Consider the following 21,657-nt stretch of genomic DNA (forward strand, 5'->3'; position numbering starts at 1 on the left):
TGTTTTGGCAATTTGCTTATAATTTTATTCTTTGATTTCCCAATAGTATTTGATTGAAAAATAGTATTATACAATTGGCTTCTAAAAATTAAAAATTGACTTCTCAAAATGTGAAAATGCCTGAGGGCCCTTAGAACACATTCCTGTGCCAGATGTGGTGTTCAAAGGAAATATCAGGTCCACAAAATTGTTAAAAATTTTATTCCATAAATCCTTCATATTTACCCACATTTCTTAAATTATCACCTTACGATGATGAAAATATGCTGATCATGCCTCCTGAAGTGTTTCTAGGTTGTTTCCAGAAAAGTCAATTTTTGACCCAAATGTGATAAAAAAGTAAGGCTAACCCCTTGCATTCTTTTTCAATTTTGGCCAAAAAATGAAATTGCTTGAAAATTGCTAGGAAGATGCCTGAGGGCCCTGAGAACACATTCTCAAAATTTCTGGTGCCATATGTGGTGTTCAAAGGAAATATGGTGTTTACAAAATTGGTAAAAATTAATTTCTTTCACATTTTTTATTGTCATAAATCCTTTAAATTTGCCCAAATTTTCAAAATTATCACTTTAGTATGATATAAATATGCTAACCATGCTTTCAAAAGTGTTTCTAGGTTGTTTCCAGAAAAGTCATTTTTTGACCCAAATTTGATAAAAAAGTAAGGCTAACCCCTTGCATTTTTTGCCAATTTTGGCCAAAAAATTAAATTGCTTGAAAATTGCTAGGAAGATGCCTGAGGACCCTTAGAACACATTCTCAAAATTTCTGGTGCCAGATGTAGTGTTTAGGGAAATATGGTGTCCACAAAATTGGTAGAAATTAATTTCTTTCACATTTTTCATTGTCATAAATCCTTTATATTTGCCCAAATTTTCAAAATTATCACTTTAGAATGATTTAAATATGCTAACCATGCTTCCAAAAGTGTTTCTAGTTTGTTTCCAGAAAAGTCAATTTTTGACACAAATTTGATAAAAAAGTAAGGCTAAACCCTTGCATTTTTTGCTAATTTTGGCCAAAAAATGAAATTGCTTGAAAATTGCTAGGAAGATGCCTGAGGGCCCTTAGAACACATTCGCAAAATTCCTGGTGCCATATATGGTGTTTAAAGGAAATATGGTGTCAACAAAATTGGTAAAAATAATTTTTTTTAGGTTTGTTATTGTCATAAATCCTTTATATTTGCCCAAATTTTTAAAATTATCACTTTAGAATGATTTAAATATGCTAACCATGCTTCCAAAAGTGTTTCTAGGTTATTTCCAAAAAAGTCAATTTTTGAGCCAAATTTGATAAAAAAGTAAGGCTAACCCCTTGCAGTTTTGGTCAATTTTGGCCAAAAAATTAAATTGCTTGAAAATTGCTAGGAAGATGCCTGAGGACCCTTAGAACACATTCTCAAAATTTCTGGTGCCAGATGTAGTGTTTAGGGAAATATGGTGTCCACAAAATTGGTAGAAATTAATTTCTTTCACATTTTTCATTGTCATAAATCCTTTATATTTGCCCAAATTTTCAAAATTATCACTTTAGAATGATTTAAATATGCTAACCATGCTTCCAAAAGTGTTTCTAGTTTGTTTCCAGAAAAGTCAATTTTTGACACAAATTTGATAAAAAAGTAAGGCTAAACCCTTGCATTTTTTGCTAATTTTGGCCAAAAAATGAAATTGCTTGAAAATTGCTAGGAAGATGCCTGAGGGCCCTTAGAACACATTCGCAAAATTCCTGGTGCCATATATGGTGTTTAAAGGAAATATGGTGTCAACAAAATTGGTAAAAATTATTTTTTTTAGGTTTGTTATTGTCATAAATCCTTTATATTTGCCCAAATTTTTAAAATTATCACTTTAGAATGATTTAAATATGCTAACCATGCTTCCAAAAGTGTTTCTAGGTTGTTTCCAGAAAAGTCAATTTTTGAGCCAAATTTGATAAAAAAGTAAGGCTAACCCCTTGCAGTTTTGGTCAATTTTGGCCAAAAAATTAAATTGCTTGAAAATTGCTAGGAAGATGCCTGAGGGCCCTTAGAACACATTCCCAAAATTTCTGGTGCCAGATGTGGTGTGTAAAGGAAATATGGTGTCAACAAAATTGGTAAACAATTATTTTTTTCACATTTGTTATTGTCATAAATCCTTTATATTTGCTCAAATTTTCAAAATTATCACTTTAGAATGATAAAAATATGCTAACCATGCTTCCAAAAGTGTTTCTGGGTTGTTTCCAGAAAAGTCAATTTTGGACCCAAATTTGATAAAAATGTAAGGCTAACCCCTTACATTTTTTTCGATTTTGGCCAAAAAATGAAATTGCTTGAAAATTGCTAGGAAGATGCCTGAGGGCCCTTAGAACACATTCCCAAAATTTCTGGTGCCAGGGCCCAATTTCATAGCGCTGCTTAACAGCCGACTTTGTGCTTACCGAGCCCCCATCTATTTCATAGGGACCGTTAAGCAGTAAGCACAGCAAAAGCACGCTTAACCCCAGAAGAAAACTTTGCTTAAATCAGTGACGTAACAATAGAAATCTCCATTCGCGTGCAACCGTAAGCATGAAATAGTGCTTAAGCAGCAGCATGATTTTCTGCTATAGTAAGCACAACTTTTCTGCTTACTGTTAAGCAGCGCTATGAAATTGGGCCCAGATGTGGTGTTTAAAGGAAATATGGTGTCCACAAAATTGGTAAACAATTATTTTTTTCACATTTGTTATTGTCATAAATCCTTTATATTTGCCCAAATTTTCAAAATTATCACTTTAGAATGATATAAATATGCTAACCATGCTTCCAAAAGTGTTTCTAGGTTGTTTCCAGAAAAGTCAATTTTTGACCCAAATTTGATAAAAAAGTAAGGCTAACCCCTTACATTTTTTTCAATTTTGGCCAAAAAATGAAATTGCTTGAAAATTGCTAGGAAGATGCCTGAGGACCCTTAGAACACGTTCTCAAAATTTCTGGTGCCATATGTGGTGTTTAAAGGAAATATGGTGTCCACAAAATTGGTAAAAATTAATTTCTTTCATATTTTTATTGTCAAAAAACCTTTGTTTTTGCCCAATTTTTCAAAATTATCACTTAAGAATGATATAAATATGCTAACCATGCTTCCAAAAGTGTTTCTAGGTTGTTTTCCAGAAAAGTCAATTTTTGACCCAAATGTGATAAAAAAGTAAGGCTAACCCCTTACATTTTTTTTGAATTTTGGCCAAAAAATGAAATTGCTTGAAAATTGCTAGGAAGATGCCTGAGGGCCCTTAGAACACATTCTCAAAATTTCTGGTGCCATATGTGGTGTTTAAAGGAAATATGGTGCCCACAAAATTGGTAAAAATTAATTTCTTTCACATTTTTTATTGTCATTAATCCTTTATATTTGCCCAAATTTTCAAAATTATCAATTTAGAATGATATAAATATGCTAACCATGCTTCCAAAAGTGTTTCTAGGTTGTTTCCAGAAAAGTCAATTTTTGACCCAAATTTGATAAAAATGCAAGGCTAACCCCTTACATTTTTTTCAATTTTGGCCAAAAAATGAAATTGCTTGAAAATTGCTAGGAAGATGCCTGAGGACCCTTAGAACACGTTCTCAAAATTTCTGGTGCCATATGTGGTGTTTAAAGGAAATATGGTGTCCACAAAATTGGTAAAAATTAATTTCTTTCATATTTTTATTGTCAAAAAACCTTTGTATTTGCCCAATTTTTCAAAATTATCACTTTAGAATGATATAAATATGCTAACCATGCTTCCAAAAGTGTTTCTAGGTTGTTTCCAGAAAAGTCAATTTTTGACCCAAATTTGATAAAAAAGTAAGGCTAACCCCTTGCATTTTTTTTCAATTTTGGCCAAAAAATGAAATTGCTTGAAAATTGCTAGGAAGATGCCTGAGGGCCCTTAGAACACATTCTCAAAATTTCTGGTACCATATGTGGTGTCTAAAGGAAATATGGCGACTACAATAATTAGCAAGGTAATAATTCAAGTGCGTTGTCAGAGCTTCGGCTTTTTACCTCATCCCCAGGGCCTTTCCACCTCGTTCCCAGGGTCCTAACCTCATCCCCAGGGCTTTTTTACCTCGTTCTCAGGGTTCTAACCTCATCCCCAGGGCTTTTTTACCTCGTTCTCAGGGTTCTAACCTCATCCCCAGGGCTTTTTTACCTCGTTCCCAAGGTCCTAGCCTCATCCCCAGGGCTTTTTCACCTCATTCCCAGAGTCTTTTAACTTGTTCCCAAAGAATGTATAAAATATTACCCCTCCAAAATTGATAATTGCTTTACTTGTTGCTCAAGTCAGTGCCCCTAAACTCTTAAAATAAATTTATAAGTATCCATAATTGTAAATTAAAACACTGCCAATTTAACCATCTCCATCTGCAATGTATTCAATTTAAAAGTAAGACTATTTTAAGACACCCCCCCCCCATCCGTTATTTATGATTTCTAGGCATAATTCCCCCCAAAAATTCACAAAACAAAATTTCACAAGTCTGCACGAAAACAAGGAAATTGACACAAGTTATTAAGACAGTCGAAACACAATATATTCAGCTTCAGTTCAAACTCATTTATTTCAGCTTTAATAAAAACTCCATGGCGTACACAAAATTGGTAAAAATTTAAATTTTTTAAAATTATCTGTCAAAAATCCCTTATATCTTCCAAAACTTTCAAAATTATCACTTTAGAATGATGAAAATATGCTTTCCATGCCTCCTAAAGTGTTTCTATGTGGTTTCCAGAAAAGTCATTTTTTGAGCAAAATTTTTTGAAAAAGTAAGGCTAACCCCTTGCATATTTTGCCAATTTTGGCCAACAAATGAAGTTGCTTGAAAATTGCAAAGAAGATGCCCGAGGGTCCTTAGAACACATTCCCAACATTTCTGGTGCCAGATGTGGTGTTTAAAGGAATTATGGCGTCCGAAAATTTGGTAAAAATTATTTTTTTTTCATTTTTTTGGTCAAAAATCCTTTATATTTGCCAAAGTTTCAAAATTATCGATTTACAACGATGGAAATCTGCTTATCATGCCTCCTAAAGTGTTTCTAGGTTGTTTCCAGAAAAGTCAATTTTTGAGCAAAATTTGATAAAAAAGTAAGGCTAACCCCTTGCATTTTTTGTCAGTTTTGGCAAAAAAATGAAATTGCTTGAAAATTGCTAGGAAGATGCCCAAGGGCCCTAAGAACACATTCCCAAAATATCTTTTGTCATATGTGGTGTTCAAAGGAAATATGGCGTCCACAAAATTGGTAAAAATGCATTTAATAATTTAATAAAAACTTCATAGCATTGAAGCAACTGCAAAATGATCAGAAACTGGATTTAGAATGCATACACACTTTTTACAAAGAAGATTATTTTTTAACCTTAGAGATGAGCACGTTGACCAAGAATAATGTGAACATTTGTTGTTTTTCTCAAATCACAAATACTGCAGAGTATTTTTTTTTAAAAAGGGGATTGTTAGAATCGGATTTAGGCAGACAAACTTTCAAGATTGTAATGAATAGTCAGTGAAAAAAATTATTTAAATTGGAAACAGAGTACCAAAAGGAATACCAGGTAAATTTTTCGAAAAAAAACTACAATCAGAAGTACTTTTAAATTAAAATACCTGTATTGAATAATACATGATATCAACATTACAATATCTAAAAAAAAAGGGTGTACTTCTTCAGATTTCCTATAAGACAAGGATTTGTAATCACGGTGAAATCATTCCGCGGAAAAAGCTTTCAATATTTGATAACTTTCAAACTTCTGAGCCCTGCCAGGTAGATGTGTTTACTTGCAAGAATTTGTTGCAAAGTTTTGTTGCAAAATAGGCAATTAATTCAATGATTTAGTTACAAGATTTGACATGCATAATATCAATGCAAGATGCACAATTTCACAAAAAGGATGTATGCATGTCCCACGCATCACATGCACTAAGTTTTCCAACTGGAGGATCCCGGTCTGGCGTTGCCATGGTAATACAGTGTTCTCGGCATCCAATGTGTGCTCAACAGTTACCGTCCTGGGTAGTACCTTCAAACTCTGTCGACGGCATCAGTTACCTTCCAAAAAGAACAAAAAGGGAGAACAAAAAGGGAAACTTTTTTTAAGACAAAAATGTCACAAACTTAAAATACATAAGTCCGAACATTCTTCATTTTGCACTATTTTTGGCATTGGAATTATTTAAGGAAATTTTTGTACAATAAGTTTGTTGAATTTTGTTGAAAACTTTGCACAACCTGTGAAATTTGCCAGAAGGAAAATGTAAAGGAGAGGGTGGGTGTATTTATAAACCCTTTCCTTGAGAAGTCTGTTGAGAAACTACTGTGTCTCAAATTTCACAGCAAATAGACAATTGGGTGATCAAACACCTACAAGGCAACAGCAGAAGTAAAAGAAGTGAACCATCTCCTAGATCATGTAGAGCTAGCTTTAATTATTGTGATTTACTCACCGTGTCTAAGATGATTGAGATGTCTGCAGTGGTAGTTGTGTCTTCTCCTTCAGCCTTCACTTCCAGCCTTCAAGTAGTTTACCGAGGGGAACCTTAATAAAATACAAAACTGTCGGAACATTACGCTTCATCAATAATTCATCATACATCATCAAGCATTTCTTTTTTATTTTGAGAGCCACAAGTGGATTTTAAAAGATGTATTTTTGGCTTGAAAATGTAAAGCAATTTGACTTTAAATATATGGCTAAACCATTTCCTTTTGAATTTTTTTTTTTTTTAATATATACAAAATCAAAGAAGCCTACAAATGTGCAGTTTTGGACATAATAGATTAACGATTTTGAAGAATGTAACTTCTGCAAACCTTCAACAGATCAGGTTATTTTTAAATATTGCTGCCACAATTGCCGGACATTTGACTGAATTAAACTGTTCCAAATTCTGTGATTTTTTTTAAGGCTATGCATCTGTTAGCCAATGCCATTAAAGAGAAACAAAACATTATTAAACCAGACCTGCTCAATGAACATTACGCAGAATGTTGCAGAAATTAATGAACTTTTATTTGCAGTTTATTTTCTAGGAATTTTTTTTGGGGGGGGGGGGGGCATTTGAAGGAACATATTGTTTGGAAAGCCCAGGTTTGCAAAGAAAGCCTGAAAATTGGTGAAGCAGGCGGTGAAAGCAATTGGTATGTGTAAGAAAGGCAAAGTAACATTGTGATTCATGTTCACTGAGCAGGTCAAATATCCTGGTAAGGTCTGTTTAAACAGGGCCACCACGAGAAGGTCCCAGGATACCAGCCCCAACGCGCTTTCAGTATCGTAAGGCCCATTGCTGGATAAAAGGTAGGCCCCGGAGGGCCAGACACAGTTATCGACTGTCCGGTCCGCCCGCCCAGCCCCGAAGGACCAGGAAAGCACCCTAACCTATATGCACGCCCCCCTAAGTCCATCCCCCTTACGGGTTCATGCGGTCTGATAGGAAGTAGCAGCGTTTGCCGGCTGTGAATACAGGGCCACGCCCCTATAAAGAGGGACGCACTACCTGCTCCTTTATGGCACGGCATCCTAGGGTTTCCAGGCCGCTGCGTAGGACCCACGCCCCACGTGGAAGGCGGACCTACCACGCGGACGCAACTCGCCCCTTGAATCTGTGCTGGATTTTCGCCGCACCTCAATTGGAGCACCCAGTCAGACCCCAATTAGCAATCGAAACCGCCGCACCTCCCTAAGCCCTAACGGCATAGGGATATAGGAGATCCCATAGCCTTAATAAGTTTTCAGAAGGATATAGCAGATCCCCTGAACTAAGAGAAAAAACCCTATTTATGAAGTGAAACTGTTCATTTCACTTATTGGTGATCAATATTTATTTAAAAAAATCCCTATGGAAGTATTCCTTCAAATTCAACCAGCTGATGGTGTCTTCATCCAGCTCGAGGAGTCCATGTGGCGATTTGTAGATGGGGTGGACATCAATGATGTGCTTCATAGTCGGGAGTATGGGTTTATGCCCTAAAGGCGGTGCACAAGATAATTTGAAGTTTAGTGGAGCCTTGCAGCAGGGACGGATCCAGGGGCAAGTTTCCTTACGTAAATTATACCCAGTATTTTATGCTTGTAAATATTCCTCTTTGCTCCTCTCCATTCAGGAGTAAAAAAATGTTATATTTATTATGAGTTGACAAAACAGCATAGCTGGCCCAAAGACCAATGATGATTTTTCAAGCTGTGAGGGAAGTTGTGTCTATGCCAATCCATGGCACCTTGTTTTATCTCCGCCAAGGAGTAGGTTTCGCTGACGAAACTTTATAGCTTGCTCAAAGATAAGTGATGATTTTTTGAAATAAAACTGTGAGGGAAGTTGTGTCTATGCCAACCCATGGCACTCTGTTTTATCTCCACCAAGGAGTAAAGTGTCCCAACGTCAATAAAATTCACATTTGCTCCCCAGGGAGCTGATGTAAAACCCCCTCCGATTGCCACCCAAGATCCGCCCCCGGATGGACGTAGGGATATAGAAGATCCCAAAGTCCTGCTGGTCTTGTATTAGGATGATCCTCGAGGACATCAGGATATAGCAGATCCCTTAGCCCTGTCTTCCTGCGACGTTTGCTCAATTTGAGCCGATGAGATGTGCTCAATTTGAGCCGATGACCTGCGGAGAAACCACCACCCTGCACAATCACGACACCTACCACCACCGACCCGCACATCACAAACACATAGAACCAAGCAAACTTGACCAACCAAATGAACAGAATAAAAATACAATTAAACAAGATGATCATTGGGCAAGAGTTTTAATTGCAGCACTGATATGCAAGTAGTGAAAAGCAGACAATATATCTGCATTTAATTCAAGCTGCGCAATTTGTAATACATTGTATCCATAACACTGCACTGCTGTCGCTATGAGATTGACCAATTTAGCATGGAAGATTCAAGATTGCTTGGATTCAAAAATAAAAAGTAAAGGGTTCTGACTCACTCTGTACAATCCAACGAACGACTCCACTTGCAAACTGTACTTGGGTCTTGAGTTCCTGGGTCTTGGGTGTTCACTGGCTCAATTTGAGCGCTAACGGCTGAAACAAAGGGTCAGTCCTACCTTAGTGAACACATCTCGCTGACCACTTGCTTGCTTGCTTGCTTGCTTGCTTCTGTCTTCTTTCACATTCTGATGAAATAAACAAAAACAAAAGGAAAACATGGTTGAGTTTGAAGGAATGAAGGCGAGTTTGGGATGAGGGGTACAAACTCGAAGTTCGATCTGACAGAATCTTAGCAGGTATGTCAACATTTTGTTTTAAGTTGTGTATGTGACTAAACTGTTGATATATTTGGATTCAGCTCTGCAATATATGGGTCCAAAATTGCTATGTCTGCCACGGCAGGTGGAAAAAGGGAAAAGAGAACCTTTTTTTAAACTTTATTTTCAATATATCAATAACAAAATGATACATTTATTGAAAGATGAAAGAACAAATATATTAAAACTTGATTTTTTTTTTAGTCTTTACAAAATCACCCCCATTTTATGATGCCCTGAAGTAGGCGTGTTTGTATGCCACACAAGTTGCTCCAGGAAATTGTGACCCCACTTTTGACATGCTTAATGTTAGCTTGTACATTGACCCCTCCTGCTAAAACAGTCGCAGTCAAAATTGACTTCCACTTCCCCTGCTTTACTTCTAACAAAGGCTAGTCACCAGCAGTCAGATCATATGTCAAGCAAGCACTGTAACTAGTCAAACTGGGTCAACAGACAAAGTAGGCAAGCTGTGGTCACCGCTGTTTTATCTATCACCCAGACTCAATTCATAGCTGTTGAGTTACTTAAACAGTCCCAGCCAGTCAATCCAGCTTTTACAATTGAAAACAGTCACTTGATTGATTTAGACTGCAGGGACAGCTTGGCACAGAATGTATTTTTGCATAGGAGGGTTAATAATCAGAAATAGAAGGGTTTATTTCCAAATGCCTTTTATCCATTAATTAATAAAAATAAAAGGGCATAAGTAGTACAGGTATAGAACATTTATAGCAGAACAGCTGTTTCTAAATTATTTTTTCAAATTTTTTGTATTCTAATTTTTTTTATTTTTTAAAGCCTTCGAAACTGACTTTCAGCAACCAGAAGAGCGCCTTTTTGCTATTTCAACTGCACTTGTGCACATCAGGTTCAACTATTTAGTTCGAAGATAAACAGTTCACAACATGCGCGCAAAATCATAGCGGGGTAAGGTCAACAAAATCAAAGAAAAGTTCTTGCTTTAAAGTAAATGCAAAATTTAAAAGTCAAACCTCAGGGGAACTGGCTTAAATTTTTAGTTAAGCAGAGTTTTGAGTTAGCAAATGGATTTTCTTTTCAACAAGTGACAGGAATAGGCCCTAAGTTCTTACTTTTAAGGTTTTTCAAGAAAAAAATCTTCATATTCGACTAAAACCAATCAGAGATGCACCAAGCATTCTTGCCAAGAGCTGCTTGTCAACTGCATGAAGGGAGGAATTTTATAAAAAAAATTTTTAAACAATAATACCGTTCAGAGAAAAAGTGTTTTTCTTTTAAATGAGTTTCTTTCCCAAAGTAAACTTGCACCCTTTGAAAGAGCTGTTGGAAAGAATGTTGCAACCTGACGCTGCTTTGTTCTTCATATATCATCTCAATGAAGGTCAGTCATTGCAAAAATGACTATAAGACATGAATCTGGGTCCAAAAATAAATTCCCAATTTTGTTAAAAAATACTTAAAAAAGTTTCTCTTGACTCTCAATAGACTTTTGTACAGAAATGCTGATGTAGCGTCAGGTTGCAACATTCTTTCCGAGTTGTTTTGGTCTACAGTTCAATATTTATAAGGAAAAAATCTGGGAAATAATGCGGACTACTTGTTTAACTTAAGGAGTGGACAACGGTTCCAATGATTCTTGATACTCTCTATATTAATTAATTGATATAGTTATGAAATTAGAGTGCCGATGCTGGACACGAGTGGTCAATCTGTAGGATATCTTGGACATTACTTACCTTTTAGAAAAGTGAAGGTGTTCGTCTGGTGGCAGCATGATCACCTGAAAGTCTTTCCTTAGTCCTCCACCCCGTCAGTTCCGTCATTTCTTGCAATCTGGGGGTCTTGTGCATGTTCACAGCTGCAAAAAAGATAACCTCACCTTAATGAACATACAACACTTCCATTCCTTTCCTTTACCCCCCCCCCCCCCCCCCCCCCCCGGCCTCTACTTATACATGTACATGTCAAGTTGTGCTGTTGCAACAGATGTGGAACCAATGTACAAGTATAAACTCATTTATCACACTTATTTCTCAGTATTGAATCGGGGGAATTTTTCGTTGGGAAAGATTCCCATATATATCTGGCCATCACGTAAAGAGAACAAAAACTTACCAAATGAAATAGCAACATTTAAAACCAACAGGCATGACAGGGGTGTCAAAGACAGAGGGAAAGGTTTTCATTTTTTTGAGGGAAATCTTTTCCGGGGTAATTATGGAAAAACTATTGCAACTTGACGCCACTTATTCTTTCATTATCTTCTCTACATGCTCTATGAAGGTCATTCATTGGAAAAGTGATATTACTAAGCCATGCATCTGGAACTGAGAAACATTCCCAATTCTGTTAGGAAATACTTAGACAATTTTCTTGACTCTCCATAAACTTTGTACACAATCGCACAAGTGGCTTCAGGTTGCAACATTTGTTTCAAATTATGAAGAGGACAAAACCCAATCATCATTTACCATGCAACATGAAAGCGAGCCATATAATTATATTCCAGTTTTTCAGGTTTTTCGTTGAAACAATCCGAAGGTCATTTCATATTTTACGCAAAAGTCCAGCATTATAGCCCCCTCAATTTGTTGCCTTACCGAACCACGCCCACCTCATCTACAGAGAGCCGGCCGAGTTGAAATTTCTCACCGGCCAGGCTCAAAAAGTTCACCATTTTTCTCTCACATGAGAACAAATTTCTCCACTATAATTCACTCAAAAGTACCCACAGTGCATGCACTAGACTCCGACATTATCTTGAGAGCTAAACTATTAGGTTTTAGTATAAAAAGGACAACTTACTTGGACAGATGAGAACACCTCGAAACCACAACACTCCTCCATTTCCGTGCCCGCGAAGAAACGAATGCGAAACGCACGCACGTGAGGCCGAAATTCCAAGGGGGCGCTTTGCCTATTATCACGGCGGGTCCCAAAACAATATTATGCCAACACAAGGATATTTCAATACGCTCCGCGTAAATATAGGATGTAGCGACTGATGAGTCTTTTCAGGAGCTTTTTTATGCAAATATTTAGGCTATTTCTCTTCGCTCATTGGTCTATACCTCAAACCAAAAATATGATCAGATGGGCTCCTAATTGTTTTCTATCTTTTTTTAACATTTTTGGTAAAAAAGCAAGAAAACAACTCGTATTGTTTCAAAGGAAAACACCTTGAATATTCATTGAGATTAGGGAAGTTTTTTCCTTTTTAATTATTTCAATAGGACTAAATTTTAATGAACAGTTTAATTCAAGTGGGAAAAAAACCAACATAATTACCCCTAAACCCACCATTTTGAATACTCTAAAATCTTTTTTTCAAAAGTCTAGGGGAGCACTTAATTTTTCAAAGGGTTAAGGTTGGCTATAACAATAATGGCGTTCTTTAAAAATAAAAAAACCTGAAGAAGTTTTGCTACTCATTTCTAATTTTGCCAATGATGAAAAAGAAGCTTTTGTGAATGCTGTTTAAAAAAAATCAATTATCGATATTCTTACAAATTGTAGCCAAAATTTAAAAAAAAAATGCCAGGGGAAAATGCTGTATTTTGAAAGGTGTTTACAAAACTTCTTGCAAAGCAAACTAGACTGCAACTAACCTTACTATAAAGAATTACAATTTCCAAGCATTATGTTTTACTTTTGTAAGTTTTTATTCCTCTTTTTTTTTAATACAAAGCACAAATACATTCATGAAGTGCTTTTTATTCATTTAGTTGTAATACCCTCTTCATTATAATAAGTAAACACTTTTGCCAAAGCTAACCATTTTGAATCATTAATAGCCAGAGTTTTCTTTCATTATACATATAAGCATTCTATATCAGCAATTTTGAAAATTGAAGATCAGGTGGGCAGCTATCGCCCAATCACAGATCTCCAAAGTCATGACATCATAGGTAGCGACAAAGCGGATTGGCTGGTCTTTTCTCTCATAGGATTACATGCAATTCTCACTCAAACACGTAATGTGAGGCTAGGATATTTTTCGTTAAAGCTAATGTTGTGCGAATATTTAAATATGTAGATATAGTGACAAAAAGCAATTTTTTTTGCATATCACTTGTGTGATTATTCAACATTTTAGTTGTTTCTGGTTTTTCATGCAAAAACAGGAAACTACATTGGACATTCACACGCAGGGTGAAAGCTTTCGTCTGAAACCGAGTAATAATCTTCTTTCTTTTTTACATCCCGACAACATTTTTGTTTACCCATTTTTTTTTACATTGAGCATTTAGGAGAATTTAATGTGAGCACAATAAACACACTGCAGAATCATGATCATTTTCTCCTTGGTGAGATTGTAGAAATGTGATCACAAACCAGCACCCATTTTCTTGACAATACTGGTACCCAGCCATTAGTTACCAGTGTACATTTGCACACAAAGCACCCGAAAGAAGAAACTTACATTAAAAAACAAAATTGTAAAGTGTCGCAGAAATTGCTCATCTTAATATGTGGTATCGTATTGTATCCCACATTGCACATATAAGCTGTCAAAATAATATTTATGCAAATCACTAATACAGATTTGAATATTTGATCCAAGCATGAAATGACAAATATTGAGGCGTGCTTACAAATAGCAACATAATTCATACTACAAAATTCCACATTGTGTAAAGTGGGGACAGAATACAAATGTTAAAGTATAAAACTTAAGACAAAAACTTTCTCTCAATTAATAGTCGTGTTTATACAATCCCAATTAGTTTTAAATGACAATTGAAAAAAAAAAAACCTGGATGCTTTTGTTAAAACATTTTTAGGTCTAAATGAGTTTAATGAGCTAAATGCTAAAATGGATTTTTCAAAATTTATATCAAATGTTTGTTTCCACAAATTTTCAACTTTCAAAAGAAGGACAGATGATTTTTAATCCATGATTTTAAGTCATTAATAGCAACAATATTTAACGACAAAAAACCCTGCTGCAGTTATCAAATGTAAAGCAATTTCAGCAACCTGAAAAAAAATAAGCAAAATCACAAACACCAAATAATTTAAATAAATGACAGCAAAATTTTTACCCCGTATAAATTAAACAATCATCCACTGTTTTTAGAATCATCATACCCAATAATATTAATAATTATAATACATTTTAATATATTGATATATATATATTTAGAAACAAAAAGTTGACACGACCACAAGAGCGCGTCCTTTTCTGAAAATTATTACGGAACAAAGAATGGTCACATTTTAATAAGGCAGTCGACAGACAAGGACTCAAAGTTGTTCATGGATGCAATGCATGAGCACAATGCTACAAATTTTCTTTTCCAGCATTTTAAGACTTTTTTTTTCCATTCATAGTTGTTTTAAACGATTCATTTAAGTTGATCCAATCTGGGAATTTCTCATTCTTTACAGCATTTATCTTTATTTTTGCCTTCACTCGTGAATGAATTAAAAACAAACAAACAACTGGAACTCATTCGTCATTCGTGAAGGAAATTAGAAAACAAACTGGAAAATGTTCATCTCTTCACTTGATTCAGAGCTATGTGTAATTAAAAACCGCCAAAAGTATTCTACTAGTATTAGCTTGAGAACATTACATTAATTATCTGGCCAGTTGTTACTCTCAAAACATTGATTCAAAATTTCCCTTTTCTAATTCCAATCAATTTTTAGGAGATTCTTTCTTAAACTTCACAAAAACATAATGCAAAATGAAGAATATAACCTAAAGAACAACTTTGACAATTTTGTCATGAAAACAAAGCGGCCCATGCATTCTCACATCATCCTTTTTTTCACACTCAATAGATTTCCCTGCACTTTTCATTCACTAAATCTACAATTTCTTATTTACAGCTTTCGAATTGTTTATTTTTCTGAATAATAAGATTTGATTAAGGATTCATTGTTAATACGGGACATCTTTTTGTTTGTATTTACCCAAAACATGCTCTATGAGACGAGACTGCCTTTTTTCAACCAAAAACATGTACAGTGTATTTACAAAACAAGACAATTGGACGTGTGTTTAAATGAAAACTGTCGGATATTTTTTTATGTACACAAATTGGGGACTTTGCAGGGATTTTTTGACTAAAATAAGTTAGCTGGAAATTACATTTCTACAAGAAAATTGCAATCTATTTTGATATTTGACATTTTTAACAATGAGGATAACTTTCAAATGAATTTTGAAAATGAAATTAAAGAGCCACATTTGTCAAAACTTCTGCCGTAACCGGACAAACAATATGTGTTATCCAGCAAACACCCAAAATGTTTATGTCTTAAATACCATACTGACATCCATCATTAAAAAGTTCTAATGTTTTGCTTATGTTTTGCTTAATGTTTTGCCTTGAAGGCCATAAATGCACACAATCTTACAGTTTTGCCACATACGTGAATATTCTTTTTACTACATGAATTTTTCGTTTCACACAAGCAGACGTTTATATTTTTATCATTACAGTAATGTTTGTTAACATATTGATAGAATTTCTCATTTTCTGTATTGAGCATTTATTATTTACTTTTGTAAGCCAGTTTTTCACAGTTCATATTTTTGTCAACACGGTAACTTTTGTTGATATTTTAAAACATTTTTATCATTTTCTGAGACTCAGCACTATCATTTACGTGTGTATGCTCTCACAGTGAGACATGCATTTGATGCGACAAGCTTATAACAATCTATTTATTCCGACGAGCTTATAAGAACATATTTATTTCGAACTCCAAACACTTCAATTCACAGGAAACTCTCCCAAATATGTAATTTTCCCCTTCTTTCTGGAAATAAATATCAACCATGAAATGTCTCACCACACACTGCCATTTTCAGGTTTTGGAGCGAAAATGTACAAAAAATGTTAAGTTGATAAGACTACAGTATTACATGCACACCTCACGGGCAATTACAAAGCAAGTTGACAGAAATTCTTCCAGTTCTATGGATTTTTGTTTTTGGAGTTTTCCCAAGGAAATCCTAATTTCACCTGGATTCGGTCGCACTTTTCCAGATGGGAATATAGCCGGCATTGTTAATTCTGCTGCGATCTCCTGGACTATCACTAGAGGGCGCTGTTGCTGCAGTTTTCGTAGCACTGTCAATGTTGTTGTTTCGAGAACCTGGGAATTTTACATGAGAAACAGTCGTCCACCTTGTTTTGTTTTGTTCATCTTCAAATATCGATCCGATGTTAAGATTTTTTGTCAGTTTTGAAAGACCTCCGTGAAAACAGAAATCCCATGTTAGTGGTTAGTGACCAATTATATTCCAAGTTTGAAGTTGTGCACGTGGATATCATTGATTTTTGTGCATACGCCTTTTTTTGGTGAAGATTTTTTTGATTAAATTCCGTAGGGTGCCTCGTTGCTCCAACAAGTGGTGTCAAGAATTCACCAATGATTCCCACAATCCAATTGGTCGTGCACTGTTACCATGGTTACGTTGTTAGTCATTTTGAGAATTTATGAGTACCACTTGCACCAATAAGATCCTCCTGAAGAAACAAGGTGAATCCAACTCCTGTCTAAGATGTTTTTGCGGTTAGCAGGCAAGACTTTGGTTTCCTCGCAAAGTGGTCAACGACGGCAAAGATGCTTCTAGAAGATGCATCAGCTTCTTAGAGCTCTCCAGTTAATGGAAAAATACTTGGACAAGTATTTTTTTAAAATACTTTTGTGATTGCATCGGTTCCACATGAAATATAACTCATTCTGAACATTCAAAGAATGTGCGATTTTCATCCAGTTATTTTCACTGCGATTACCATCCAGTTATCAAAACATCAGCAAAGTTATGATTGGCAGGGGTGGAACGGTCTATCTGATCATGACTGCAAATTCCAAGTGCTCAACATAACCCAGGCCTACGACCAGTCCAGCAGATGACAAGTCGGAACACAAGATCTGGAGAATACGGCTGCTTGTCCATGCAATTGGGGATTCATCTCATCATCTCAAAGGGTGTAGACACGTGAATGGTTTCAACTAACAGATATGGCGTTGGGTCCTCACAAACAGCAAATGCACACAGTCATTCCAATATATCGCTCAAATTTAAGAGTTTTTGCCCTCATATATTCAAGTAAAAAAGACTGTTGATTTCAAACGGCATCTGGAAAAAGAAGAGATTAACGGTTAGTCAAGTTTTTTGTTATTGTGGGGAAAGGATGGTTTTTAAGAGAGCTGGTTTGGTGGCAAATGCCTCTTCCAATACAGTAACTATTTTATTTTTTGGGGAGGGGGTTTGCAATTTTCTTGATGTAGTATCTACATGCCTCACATAGAAACAGCCAGCAGCTGAGTATACTTGTATTGTTAGGGTAAGGAAGAGGGTTAAAATGGAGAAAATAAAGGAAAAGTTTCTATGGGAAAAAGGGCAGATGGAAATAAAATGTGGATGTTTAATGGTTAATAAAACAATGCAACATGCTTTTTAAATGTTATAACAACAGCAGGGCAATTCCAGCGTTATGGAAGAAAATGTAATGTCCGTGACAGAGCCAATTAACCATGATATCTAATTAACGAAATGATCCAAAACTCCTAGTCAATAAATTCCTTGACCATTACTAGATGATGGCCGTATAATATTTGAATAATATGTTTTCACGTTTATTTACCGAGCTCTTAAAGTAAATGAAAAATATCTGATTTGTGATGTCCATAACGCTAGAACTTCCCAGTGGCAATGAATTTTGGCACAGCCTATTCTACTTCACGAAGCGAGCAACTTCATTCTTACTTAAAACGAAAGCATCAGTCAGTCACTCTAAGCACAGTTGCTAAGGTTAAACATGAAAGTAAAAGCAAAAAAAATACAAGCTCTACCAGACTAAGCGATGTTAAGTCTGCCTGCCATTGCGAAAGTAATACACAGCAGTCGCTTCTACGTATACATGTACATGTAGTTAGCATCACTCAAAACATCAAGGCAAAGAAACAAAATAACATCAGCACGTCAACAAGACTTGGATGCAAAAGTGCAAAACTAAAAAAAAAAAAAAAAATTAGACTAAAACTTAAGAGACTAAAAGCAAAATGGCACAACAGCACATCACTCCAAACAATCATGCCGCAAGCATGGATTGTGACAGGTCACAAGAGGGCGCTATACCTTCAGGCGTCACGCAGACCGCCATAGGCTGCTGCGGCTGCCCTCCGTTGGCCTCCAGCTCACCCAGCGGGGAGAACGAGAGGGTCATAGGGGCGTCGCCCGAGGGAAACCCCGCCCTCATGCCCAGATTGGCGTTGAGCTTGTCGCTGGCCGAGTCCGGCGACAGCTCCTCTCCGATTTCTATCGTCCCCCCGCCATCCAGAGCCCCGCCCCCCTCATCAAGATCCAATAGGGCCTTCTTGGTGATGAGTTCAGTGTTCTCTTGGAGAGGGTCAATCAGGGCCTCCCCGTTTGCATTGTTAAAGTTTTGGGAAGCAGGCACATTATTGAAGGGGGACGTCAGAGGTCCTGGAGGCTCTACTTCATTTCCATTCCCAGAGGAACCATTGCTTTTCTCGTCATCTGTACTGATATCCTCTTGATCCTCGGCATGCATGTTACCGTTTCCATTAGTGGACGGGTCAAGAGGAATGTCTTCCTCAGCCACACCCTCCTCTTTGACCACACCCTCATCCTCTACATGCTCAGCCTTGGCTCCACCCATGTCAGAGATTGCATTTTTACCAAAGCCATTTTCATCAAATGATTGTGGTTGTTGCTCAGGAAAGTCTTTATGCTCCGTCTCTTCGTCAGCCAAACCCTGATCCTCCTCGGCCACATCCTCCTCCTCAACCACATCTTCCTCTACCTCCTTGGCCACACCTTCCTCCATGACCACACCCTCCTTCTGGACCACACCCACATCAGTGACTGCATCATCACCAACAGCATAGTCATCAAATGATGGTGGTTGTTGATCAGGGAGACCATTAGAGTCTATCCCTTCATCGTCCTCTTCCTCAACCACACCCTCATCCTCTTCCTCAACCACACCCTCATCCTCATCCTCAACCACACCCTCCTTGACCACACCCTCATTGACCGCACCCTCCTCGACCACATCCTGTTCATCCTTAGCCGCTTCCACATCAGTGATTTCATCACCATCTCCAAGGCCATCAAAGGTTGTCGGTTTTGGAGATCCTTCCTCAGACCCATATTCCTCCTGCACCACACCCTCCTGCACCACACCCTCCTCAATCACACCCTCCTCCTTAGCCACAACCTCCTCCTGGGCCACGCCCACATCGGTAATTACTTCCTCATCAATTCCATCATCGTCAATGGACGGTGGTTGTTCTTCAGGGGAGCCTTTTAACTCTGCTTCGTCTGCCACACCCGTGACTGCCTTGGCCATACCCATGTCAGAAACTGCACCATTGCCAACTCCAGATTCTTCAGCAGGTTCAGTAGACAATTCCTGCTGTTCCCCAATGTCGCCCTTCAATTCTCCTCCTACCGACACATCCGCCTCTCCTGACCAACCAGGTTGCAATCCTCCATCTTGGTCTTCTACCCCGTCTTCACTAACATTTTCCTGTTCAACATCCCTATCAACTTGTCCTGCCTCTTTCTCCTCCGACCATTCAGGCCCCGCCCCTTCCTCAGCAGGTCCCGCCCCCTCCCCTGGCCCCTCCCCTGGCTCCTCCCCTTCCTCAGACAGATCCCTGTCTTCGGAATCGCTGGAGCTGGTGGCAGTTTTGCCATAGGGGGCGCTTTCCAATTGATCCCCCTCATAATCCTCGTCTTCCTCGCCTGATAGAGGGCGGTGTGCAAAGAACAGAGGAAAGAGGAAATATACGATGATTTTTTTTTCAGGATCAAACAGACTTGGGTACACTGAGAATAATTTCTTACTTTCTTTTATTTTCTTATCAGTAATAGCTTTTCAATAAAATTGATTTTTAATAGTATATAAACCAAACGGTATTCCAGTTTTTGTAGAATGTAAAATTTGGTAGAAAACTGATGCCAAATATTTCAACGCTTAATTCAAATTTTGCATAACCTTTTTTCCCCTTCAAATTTTTAAGTTTTGGTCATGTTCTATATCTGGTTATGTAAGGGGAAATACATGTTTTTGACCCAAGTTTATTTGAAAAAGGAAATCAGAAAGAGAAATGGCGTTAGTAGATTTAGCAGCTAAATGTGTGAGTTTCAAATTCCTGTTGCATGAGTTAGTGTCCCTCATACCACACTGCAAAACAGAGTGCCAGAGAAAGTGAGATTTGGGGAAATGAAAGTAATATCCAGCTTTTTTGTTGAATAAATCCTGATGCATGTGAATTACAGTACAAAAATAACTTTATTTATTAGAAATAAAAGTTGGTAAAAAAACCTGTATTTATGAAATCTTTTCCTGTTCAGATATTTAAAGGTAGACCATTTGCATCTGTCACAAAAGTTACCGACCAAATTATTGGAAAAAGCTTACTTGGTTTAAAGATAGTAATGACACTAAACTCCCTATGGAATTATTCCTTCTGGCATGCAGTCATCTGAAGGAAGGTCATTCCCAAAGATGTGTCAAGTGACACATTTTTGGAAATTTCCGTTGGCAGTTGGTTTGTGATTGGGCGAATGAGAATGAGAATCAAGTCCCAAATGCTGATGTCGGGATTGTGTCATGACTCAGCAACTTTTGAATCGGAATCAAGATCCAGAATATCGTATTTCTCAAAATATACAGAGAGCTAAAGCTTCATCAGATTAGTTGTTAAACACCTGTCTTGAGGTTTTGAGCACTTTTGTTGCTTCAAATGAAATAAATGCACCAATGACAAATGGCTTTCTCTACAATTAACTTGGTATTTCTGTATTATATGGAGCAGGACTGATTAAATGGTTTGTAATATTAGATTTTTTTAGATGTATGCGATCCTCCAAAATCAAAAACTGACAATTAGGCCAAAATAGATAACGTCAGTCGTCAGTTAGTTGGTCTGTCACTAACTCAGTCAGTCCGAGGACAGTTGGCTAACCCTTCCGGTCAAGAAAACAACTGTCTCTTCTAAGATTTATCTGACAAAGATTTCCAGACAAAAGCTTCCCCAAGTCTCACCAACCCTTCTGACTCGGCCCTGGTAGTTTACCTGAAAGCTCTGTCTTGTTGCGATTGAAGAGGAGGCTGCGATACTTCTCGCTGTTGAGTAGACTACTGCTGGCAAGGACGCTGTTCACACCGTTGGTCTTCCGTTCTGAGCCGGAGCCCGATCCGCTCTCCGAGCCACTATCTCCATCTTCGGACGGATCATCCTGTAAGGGGGAGAGGCAAACATTTATATCATGGATTGGTCCTAAGAAAGTGAATGAGTACAGAAGGTGCCTTTTACTTTTGTTTAAAGGGAATAACTTAAACAAGCCAAAATGAAAACACTGATGAAATTTGGAGACTACAATTTAAGGGCTCCGT

At 37.1% G+C, this 21,657-nt stretch overlaps 1 protein-coding gene and 1 long non-coding RNA gene across 4 annotated transcripts in view; both read right to left on the reverse strand.

The window, feature by feature from the left end:
• Positions 1-8,995: 8,995 nt before the first annotated feature.
• Positions 8,996-12,111, reverse strand: LOC119746081. Its single transcript, XR_005273692.1, has 3 exons — positions 12,065-12,111; positions 10,996-11,117; positions 8,996-9,145 (listed from the first exon to the last, which is right to left on the reverse strand). It is a non-coding gene; the product is annotated as an uncharacterized LOC119746081 (long non-coding RNA).
• Positions 12,112-12,900: 789 nt separating this feature from the next.
• LOC119746486 (MAP7 domain-containing protein 1-like) overlaps positions 12,901-21,657 on the reverse strand; it is a 55,559-nt gene continuing 46,802 nt past the window's right edge. For all 3 annotated transcript variants that reach the window (XM_038223455.1, XM_038223454.1, XM_038223456.1), the window contains 3 exons: positions 21,338-21,500; positions 18,366-20,000; positions 12,901-17,363 (listed from right to left, as the gene is read on the reverse strand). In XM_038223455.1, the coding sequence (XP_038079383.1) occupies positions 17,353-17,363; positions 18,366-20,000; positions 21,338-21,500 (1,809 nt within the window). In that variant the 3' untranslated portion in view covers positions 12,901-17,352. The remainder of the gene's footprint in view (positions 17,364-18,365; positions 20,001-21,337; positions 21,501-21,657) is intronic.

The sequence above is a fragment of the Patiria miniata genome, unplaced genomic scaffold, assembly GCF_015706575.1.
Source record: "Patiria miniata isolate m_02_andy unplaced genomic scaffold, ASM1570657v1 HiC_scaffold_7, whole genome shotgun sequence".
In the NCBI taxonomy this organism is placed as follows: Eukaryota; Metazoa; Echinodermata; class Asteroidea; order Valvatida; family Asterinidae; genus Patiria; species Patiria miniata.